The sequence below is a fragment of the Sinocyclocheilus anshuiensis genome, unplaced genomic scaffold, assembly GCF_001515605.1.
Source record: "Sinocyclocheilus anshuiensis isolate Anshui unplaced genomic scaffold, SAMN03320099.WGS_v1.1 scaffold1830, whole genome shotgun sequence".
Classification (NCBI taxonomy): domain Eukaryota; kingdom Metazoa; phylum Chordata; class Actinopteri; order Cypriniformes; family Cyprinidae; genus Sinocyclocheilus; species Sinocyclocheilus anshuiensis.
The window spans coordinates 361204-371656 of NW_015546014.1; the positions used below are offsets into that span (position 1 = coordinate 361204).

The 10453-nt window shown below is 37.4% G+C and overlaps 1 protein-coding gene across 1 annotated transcript in view; it reads right to left on the reverse strand.

Moving 5' to 3' along the window:
• LOC107698511 (utrophin) overlaps positions 1–9767 on the reverse strand; it is a 275871-nt gene extending 266104 nt beyond the window's left edge. Inside the window, exons 1-2 of the mRNA XM_016499536.1 lie at positions 9489–9767; positions 5428–5594 (exon numbers count right to left, since the gene is read on the reverse strand). Of these exons, the coding sequence (XP_016355022.1) occupies positions 5428–5509 (82 nt within the window). The 5' untranslated portion in view covers positions 5510–5594; positions 9489–9767. The remainder of the gene's footprint in view (positions 1–5427; positions 5595–9488) is intronic.
• Between the last annotated feature and the right edge of the window lie 686 nt (positions 9768–10453).

The following is a 10453-nucleotide window of genomic DNA, read 5'->3' on the forward strand; positions in this document are numbered from 1 at the left end:
GTGTCTGTGTCTGTGTGTGTCTGTGTCTGTCTGTGTCTGTGTCTGTGTCTGTGTCTGTGTGTGTCTGTGTCTGTGTGTGTCTGTGTCTGTGTGTGTCTGTGTCTGTGTGTGTCTGTGTCTGTGTGTGTCTGTGTCTGTGTGTGTCTGTGTCTGTGTGTGTCTGTGTCTGTGTGTGTCTGTGTCTGTGTGTGTGTGAGAGAGAGAGAATATAAAGAAATTGCTGCGAGCTGCTGCACACATCAGCCATGACCGAAACTTGAAAACCGATCCCTCCACACAGAGGCAGGAAAGCATCATCAGTCAGTTCGTTATGTCTGAAGTTATTAGTAGTTGACCATTATATTTTTTTGATGACCAATGCCGACATCTTAGAGAGAAGGGTGGTCAATGATATAAAGCTGATACATATCACATTATTCCATTTAAGGACAGTAAAAACACAAGCATAACAATTACTGAAATCATTTATTTGATATAATATTTAGTAAATTACAAATAAATTATTTGAAAATAAATTATATAAATTATTTAAACTTGATAAAATAATATAAAATAAATGAAAATAAAATTTAAATAATTAAAATTCAAAAACGTATTTAAAATGATGTAAATACAGAAGAACAGATTATTATTATAGCATTTGCTGTTCTATTACTAATTACAGAGACAGTAAACTAATAAAGATGGAGAGAAGGAGCTCCGGTGCTCAGGCGCCGTCAAAACGCCATCATATCAGCCAAACAAAAACAATTATGAGCCAATGTGGATAATTTAAAAATGCCAATTATATATGGGTATATATGGGTCATCCAGTAAAAGTTATTTCCATTAGTTTACTGTCTTTGTTCGACAATTCACCTAAAAAAAATGCAAATGCTAATACTTTTTTCCTTCATTGTCAGCATTCAGCAAATTAATCCAGTGGTTGATCTTGAGTTCGCATTGTAGCCTGCATAAAAATGTGTGCACCTAATATGATTTTATAAAAAATAAAAATAAAAGTTCAATGCTGTGATATCAAATACGTATTGACCACCGGCCACCAAGATGCCGGCATCAATATCAAACCATATTGATCAAATCTAGAAGACTTGATCACACTCACAAACAAATATACAATGTCTGACCACATCGGATCACATCCAACATCTTCACACACATTAGTAGGTGCTGTGTGCCAATGCTGCTCATTTGCATAAAGTTAAATAGGTGTACTGGACACACCTTCATCACACTGTCAATGATTGCCATCACTCACGTCGCTGGAAATCACCAGCTTTAAATGCAAATGATTGACTATCAAGCCAGCTGCCTTGTTGCTGTAAATCAGTGTATGTGTGATCGTCGCTTTAGGATGTGCCGTCATACAGACACAAAACCTGTCACATCACTGACTGACCGGCCAGAGAGGTCAATGACTTCCGTTTCAGTCATCTTTCCAATCCCACAGTTCACTGAACTATAGTTAATCATTATTCCTCCACAGAGGAACATCCAAATATTAACAAGAGTTCCAACTGACCTGGGGGGGTTACTAAAAGTCTCTCCACAACAAAAATCACATGATTCTGTTAATATTCCAAATCAAAACAAACAAAACAAGGCCTGTGGTTACAGACCTGCTTTAGCTGGTGACTGAAAACACGTGACCATGTCTCTCTCTGCAACATTTTCCCTGGCAGCTCCAACCCAAGAAAACATAACTTTTGCCCGTTTCTAGGAGACCGGAATCCTTACAGAAAGAAAGGCATTGTGGTCTGGAAAGACAAGCGCTGTAAATCCACAGCCTCAGTGGAATTCCAGCATTCCCAGAGAGAGAGAGAGAGAGAGATACCTGACAGGAGAGCACAGCCTAAGCACTAACACCTACAGAGCACCTCACAGACGTCCCGCGCTCTTCTCTTCATTCCTGTGTTTAACTCAGCTGTATATGGAAGCCCGTTTCCGCTGTGGAATAAACATTTTTAAAAGTAATTGCGACCTTTTACCTGACAATTCTGACTTTTTTTTTTCTTTCTCACAATTGCTAGTTATAGAATCAGAATTGCAGGATAACAAAAAAGTCAGAAGTCAGTGACTTTTTCCTCTCAAGAGTTTATATCTCGCAATTCTGACTTTTTCCTCTCAGTTGAGTTTATATCTCGCAATTCTAACTTTTTTCTCTCAAGATTTTATATCTCGCAATTCTGACTTTTTCCTCTCAGTTGAGTTTATATCTCGCAATTCTAACTTTTTTCTCTCAAGAGTTTATATCTCGCAATTCTAACTTTTTTCTCTCAAGATTTTATATCTCGCAATTCTGACTTTTTCCTCTCAGTTGAGTTTATATCTCGCAATTCTAACTTTTTTCTCTCAAGAGTTTATATCTCGCAATTCTAACTTTTTTCTCTCAAGATTTTATATCTCGCAATTCTGACTTTTTCCTCTCAGTTGAGTTTATATCTCGCAATTCTAACTTTTTCCTCTCAGTTGAGTTTATATCGCACAATTCTGACTTTCTCTCAACTAAAAAATGTATATCTCGCAATTCTGACTTTTTTCTCGCAAATTTAGTTATAGAATCAGAATTGCAGGATATAAAGACAGAAGTCAGTGACATTTTCCTCTCAAGAGTTTATATCTTGCAATTCTGACTTTTTTCTCGCAATTGTGAGTTTATCATGCAATTCTCACGTTTTTCTTATAAAGGTCATTGCGCATTGAGTCTGAAATTTTCGTATGCGTTTTTTCGTATACGTCTTCCTGAAAATTCGTCACACATAGAAACCTTGCACACTGAGTCCGATGCATATTAATCCGTTGTGAAAAAATTCGCAAAACAGTACTAAATGGAGTCTTCAAGCAGTGAGGATGATTTTGTTGTCCTCTCGCTTCCTAAAAAGAGCACAAGAAAGGAAATATTGGGTCCATCCACCCAATGATATAGAGATATATCCTGAGATATAGAGAGGAAGGAGAGTTCCTCCTTATTAAGGAGCAGCGGGATTATCACGGGCGATTCAACGTTTACTTCAGGATGTCAATGATCAGTTTGATGCTTTGCTAGCGATGCTAGAGACACATATTAAAAAGAAGACCACCAATTTCTGTGAACTCAGTGTGCAAGGATCTATATACAGTGCTTTGTGCTGCGAGACGAAGTGGATGAACTTGACAATCGCCATTCTGGATTTTGGCGTTCGCTTGTACGGTGGCTCTGAATTGTCAAAACACCTCTCAAAATGTTTGCTACGGATGTGAAAAACGCAGAAAATCAAACCCGATCTGAATTTTTTTTTTTATGACGGATGAAAGTTTCGGAGGCAGTGTGTAAACGTGATTGACACAATGCGAGGTTGTATTTATTTTTCAATGTGCGAAAATGTCGGACGCAGTGTGCAATGGCCTTAATTCTGACTTCTTTTTGCAGAATTGAGATATAAACTCACAAGTAATATAAATGGAAAAATAAACTTAAGTAAATAAACTTGCAAGTCATAAAGTCCAGTTCTGAGTTTGTTCAGTTCGCAATTCAGACTTTGTAATTCACAATTATTCGCGAGTTTCTATCATGCAATACTGAGAAAAAAGTCAGAATCGTGAAAAATCTGAATTGCGAGATCGCAATTACCTTTATTTTTTTATTCAGTGGCGGAAACAGCTTCTTTAAGATCACACTCTGCATAATCAGATCCTGCACAGCTACACAAGCATTGATATTCACAGGAGTGAATGTTGAAATGTAAAACGCTGTGATGTAATAGTATAACTCCATCATGTCACTGTTAATCTCTATTGGGAAACCCTATTTTAGCGTGTGGAAGTCAAGTAAATGAGGTCAAAGTTCAGGTTTTGTCCCGGTCTGCCTGTTTATATCACTCAGCTCAACTGAGGCCCAGACACTTAAAGACCCCATGAAATCAACATTAGCCCATTTTTGTTAGCTTTGTGGTCAACTATGGCAATGTAAACTTCCAAAAAGTTGACAAAATGGTACAGGTAAAGCAAATTAACCATTGAACATGTTCTACTAATGTTTAAAAACCAGAAAGCGTAATTCTGAGCAGTATATGATGTTTTAGCATTTAAAACCCATCTAAAAATCATCCTTTCATGAAATGTTCTGCTTTAAGACACTTAAGTTGATATCGTGTTATGTAATGCAGTGACATTCAGAATTGTCTAAATATGTTTTGGGTCAGTGTACGCATTGAACATTTTACTGTGCCAGCTTGTCTCATAAATGTTGATTCTAGCAATATTCCATATTCAAAATGTTTTTGGGAGCATTCGGGGAATTACAGGATGTAATTTTATATTATACCCTTGCAACTTTTTATGAGACTAATTGCTGCCCTTAATGAATGAAAAGCTTCTCATATTTTATTAAATACATATGAACCTAGCTGTCTACAAAAATAGGGCAATGTACACTACTGTTAAAATGTTTGGGGTCAATAAAAAATATTTTTTATTCAGCAAGTGTGTATTAAATTGTTCAGAAATGTCAAGACATTTATAATGTTACAAAAGATTTTTATTTCACATAAATGCTGTCCTTTTGATCTTTTTATTCATCAAAGAATCCAGGGGGAAAAAATGCATAATTTTTTCCACAAAATTATGAAGCAGCACAGCTGTTTTCAACATTGATAATAATCAGAAACGATTCTTGAGCAGCAAATCGGCATATTATTATGATTTCTGAAGGATCGTGTGACACTGATGACTGGAGTAATGATGATGCAGAAAATTCAGCTTTGCATCAAAATATATTTTAAAATACAATCAAATATAAAAGAGATACTTTATAACAACCAGTATTACTGTTTTTGCTGTATTTTTATATTCAAATAAATGCAGCCTTGGTGAGCATAAAAGACTTCTGTCGCAAACATTAAAACATCTTATTGACCCCAAACTTGGCCATTCCTCCAACAACAGACAGAACAAGTAGCGGGAAACAGACCACTTGGAGAAATCTGAATGAACCGAACTGCAAAGCTCAGTATGTCGAAGTCGCACATTTTAGTTCAAACAACCAATCGGCTTAATGGTAAAGGCCCTACCTTTCCTTACTGCTGTAGAACACACATTAGCTGAAGCAACTGATTTTAGCCAAAGGTAGTTAATCTATGATACCAGTTCTGTCAGAATCCTACTGAAATAAGAGTCAGGACTCAGGGAGTAGTATTGCTCAACACACTAAGATACTCATGCAGGTGACACAGGTTCAAATCCAGCATGCAACACTCCCTGATCCCTGACCTAGTGATCATCTGTCCTCTCTCGTCAATCCATATAAAAAAAAAAAAAAGTGTCAAAAATGCCAAAATTCTTAAAAGTCAAATGTCAGAATCTAAAATGACACACTACTTCCAACAAACCTTGAAACATCAAGAAAGCAGCTCAACACTTGTGATGCAACGCATGTCATCTCAAGCTTACCTGATCTCCATTTGATGATGTCAGTGAATTCGCTGTTGTCCCCGGCCTCAGAGGCCTCGGACACTGTGCCCACGTTAGCCATCTTCCTTCCCAGGAGTCACGGGAACGTCTGACACGCTGAAGTAGAAATCCGGCTTTCTTTTACATATACAGCACACTGCAAATCCCTGCAATTGAGCACATCATCCCATCAGCCTGAGCTCTCTGAAATGCAATACTCATATGGCGCTTTTCCACTGCGTGGTACGACTCGGCTCGGTACGGCTCAGTACGGCACGGCACGGTTCGGCTCGGCACGGTTTGCGTTTCCACTGCAGTTCAGTACCGCTTTAGAGTGGGCGGGATTATTCACATGTCGTTATAGTTGCGCCGCCTCTACTACCACGACTCCTAAAAAAAAACTTTTTCATTCCGCGTCGCCCCATCAAGCTCTCGCTGGATCCGCTCCTCTGCTATCAACGAGAGGAACGTCTGTACTTCCGCAACAGACAACAAAACTTTTTTTTTCTCGTTTTGGCAATGGTACGGTTCACTTGGAACCCCAACCGAAGTGGTACTAAAAAAAGTACCAGGTACCAGGTACTGTACCCAGTGGAAAACCCCCCAAAAGTGAACCGTATCGAGCCGCACCGTGTCGTACCATGCAGTGAAAAAGCGCCAATAGATTGCTCTCACATGGCCTCATTATGTTACATGTTTAATTCAGCATTCAGATTTGGTTTCCAGTCCAATTTGTTGTAAAAAAAAAAAAAATTGCCTTTAATTTCAGGAAATGTAGTAGGCCATCCCATGAATGTCCACTTACTGTCTTACACAGTGCATGTTGCTCTCTGAAACATTTACACAGACCACAAGAGAGGGGGCAACCACGTGACCTTACTTTTTCGAACAACTGCAAAGCTTTGTGGGAGAGCTGGAAAGTGCAGTGCAGGGAGAGGCCATGCCGTTTCTTCTCGAATCAAATGAAACGGTTTCAACATGGGCGTATAAACTCCTCTAGGTCATTCAGAAAGCGGGAAGAGGTGTGAAGATAATCTGAGAATCTGTGGAGAACTGCCGGCTGCTCACACGGTAAACTGCAGGGATGTTATGGCTCTGAGTGAATGTGGACTGAGTGAGCCGGAGCTATGTGACTGGAGGGGGCTGGTGTTGAATTCTACTGCATTACAAATGCAGTCCCAAGATAAATAAAACAAGCACTGACAAGATCTTGTCATTGAAAAACAGTTTTCTTGTTTAAATATAAACTACTCTGAGTTCACAGTTTCATTCTTTACTTCAAAAACATTCCATTCTAAATTGAAGTGCAATACTAACACCGACTTAAATTCAGACTCCACTACTCATTACATTTCTGATATCATTAAAATTCTGATTTAAACATTCTGATTGTAATTCTGAAGCCAACTTCAATTCTAATTTGAATCGTCATTATTACACTGATTCAAATTCTGATTCTCATCAATTCTAATTCCATTTCTGATGTACTTTAAAGAATTACGTTTTGCCTCTAATTTTGATTCTAACTCTGATGCCAACCTAAATTCTGATTATAAGTTAAATTAATTTATACTATAATTCTCATTCTTCTTCCTGATTTCAAATGTAATTTTTATATTGATTCAAATTCTGATCCTCACAATTCTATTTCTTATCACATTCTGATTCTAATTCTGACCATTTAAATTCTGATTATAACTTTCTCATTCTATTTCTGATTCTCGCCAATTCTATTGCCCATTATAAGTTACATTTTTTTATTTGAATTGTAATTGTTATACTTATTCAAATTCTGATCCTCACAATTATGTCTTATTATCATTCTGATTCTAATTCTGACCATTTAAATTCTGATTATAACTTTCTCATTCTATTTCTGATTCTCACCAATTATTGCCCATTATAAGTTCAATTTTTTATTTGAATTGTAATTTTTATACTGATTCAAATTCTGATCCTCACAATTATATTTCTTATCATTCTGATTCTAATTCTGACCATTTAAATTCTGATTATAACTTTCTCATTCTATTTCTGATTCTCACCAATTCTATTGCCCATTATAAGTAAAAATTTTTATTTGAATTGTAATTTTTATACTGATTCAAATTCTGATCCTCACAACGCTAATTATCATTCTAATTCAGAATTTTAATGACATCATAATTAGAATCAGATTAGAACTTTCGGATTAGAACTCTGATGGTAATTCTGATTCCCACCAATTCTATTTCTCATTCTAACGTGGATTCTGATTTGAATCGCAACTCTTTTATTGATCAAAATCCTAATCTCATCATTTCTAATTCATACTAATTCCATTACTACTACCACCACTAATTCTATCTTCGCAGTTTAAATTCAGATTATAATTTTATTCTAATTCTATGTTTTGATTTGATTCTGTTTTAACATGACACCACAACAGTCAAGTAGGTGAAGTCTAACTTATGTGAACTTGCAACTTCCAACATGACGGGAACACAGCATAAATCTAATTTTGATTTTGGTTTTAACTCCAAAACTTTTCAGATTAACAATGCAATTCAAACCTATTTGTGATGCTGCAAATACCAGATATTTCCTTGCAGAGGGTGCTACCCATCATGGAACAAAATTAATCAAAGTACATTTCATAGCTCATCATTATTTCAAAAGTTACAGTATTAAATGATTATTCAAACATGCTCTGGTCCATCGGATGGCTCATTGCATTCAGAGATAAAGTATGGGTGCTGAGAGGCTGCAAAGAGTTTGTGATGTCAAGATTGACCTGGATCGGGGAAATCTAAGGTGACATCAACAGGGCAGGTAAAAACATCAGCCATACACAGGCAGATGCACAATCAGGAGTAAGATGTTATCACCACATTTAGCAGCCATACTAAAGAACACCATCAGAACGAGGTTGGGACCAATTACCGCACAAGAAAAACCAGGTCCTTTGTTTTGTGTGTGTGTGTGTGTGTGTGTGTGTAGGACAAGTTGTAACAGGAGCTGTCACCCAGCCAAACAGGTGACCATGCATTCATTCTGCTCACAGCTCCCCCCACATTCCTGCCCTCAAACACGCTCACTGATAAGGTCCACCAACACCAGACCTCTCAAAGCAGCACTTCAGCAGCTGATGGACACGACGGCTGATGACGTCATTGATTAGTAATGAGCAGGAATGTTGAGAGTCGCTGGAGAACAGAAACACAGACCCCTCTGATAATAATTTACAGCATGTCTTGTCCGTTAAAGGATTCAGCTTTATAAGCAAATGTGTTGGCATGCAGCAAAAGTGAATGACGCAAGCGTCTAACTTTAGATTCCTGCAAAGAAAACTTTGTGCTTCCATTCTCTCAGCTTCCATCTCACAATAAAACTGAAGTTTTTTTTGTTCATGCATGCTTATAAAAACTAGATTAAACAGTCAATAGAAAGAATGGCGTGTGTGTTCTGGATAAAAAAGGGGAAAAAAGCCATTTTTAGAGGCAAATCGTGAGTTGAAACACATGGCCATCTTACCTGCCAAATTCATGAAAGTGTCTGCAGACCCTAACAACTCCAACTAACCTCAAAAAACCATAACACTGATCCTAATAGTCATTAATTGGGATAAATGACTTTAATCCCAAACAACCTTATCAATGACCCAAACCCTACTTAAACCTAGCCAAGCCTAACTCTAACTAATAAACCTTACTTTAACTAACCTAACCAGCTCTAGATGTGACCCTAACTAAACACAACCTACCCTACCTTTTACTAACTTCAACCACAGCTTAAACTAACTCTTGCAATTCCAGATCAGCTCAAGTTTGAGTTACTTATAATACATGCATCTAACTAACTTCTAGTAGCCTAATCAGAAGTCAGACAGACCATCAGAGAAACCAAATAACACTCAACGTTTCACAGACCCATAGCCTTCATTCATCTGTTTGTTTGCTTGTTTATTTAGTGTAACTTGTTTAGTTAATTTGGTCAGTCGGGTTCAGGCGCTCATGATTCAACACACATAGCAAAGTTTTGTAAACATGTGTAAGTGTGATTTGAAAAGCAGCAGCTCTCACCTTTGTGTGATGAATCTCTCAGTGCAGTGCAGTGGCTTTATATCATTGAGTAAATAATGAATCATTGACTCTTCTTAGGGCATGTTCAGCGCTCCACACTTCACAACAAGCAGCTGCCAGCTCGTCTAAAACGCTCCAGATCTCTGCTCAATGCGTTGACGGGAGACTCACAGCTCCATCCAGGAAACATCGAAGTTATCCAACTCGATTGTGTTGGCGCTCCTGGAGTGTTTCAGCTCTGCCGCAAAGTTTCCTTTGCTCATGAATAACAAAAGAAAGAGTTACAACGCTTCCCAACTCCGCCCACGCTCGCAGCGGGAATGATGGACGCGTGAGGTCACGAGTCGACGCGCGCTGGAAACGCTCGCGTTGGTTTGAATGACGAGCGCGTCCCCTTCTGGAATATACTTTTCTGAACGTACTGTTTTGTAGGCTTGGGTATTGAGTATGCACAGGCGGACAGTAGTGAAGTATTCAGTACTTTTCAAGTGTACTTTATTAGAGTGTTTTTCTTAACAAAACCTTTACTTCACAACATTCCAATGCTTAATATTTTAGGCTCATTTTTACTGCACTGGGTTTCATATTAGGCTAAATATCATTTAATACTTACATTAGAAATCTAGCACTTTTGTACTTTTACTAAAAAGTAAGATTTACTTGAGTAGCCTACAAGAAAGTACTACATTTTTAATGTTCTTAAAACAAATGTAAAAAATGTAGTGCAGTAAAAAAAAATAATAAATGCGACGTTTGGATTTGGAATGTAGTAAAGTATAAGTTTTCCAAAGAGAAACACTCAGATACTTTTTACATTTACTTGAGTAAAGTAAAAAATACTTCACTACTGTCCACCTCTATGTTTTTTTAGAAAGTTTAACATTTAAAATAAAGGTTCAATGTGTTTTATATAGCCTAAAATATATCTAAACAGTATATTCAGTGATTAATCAGCTGGTTTTAGC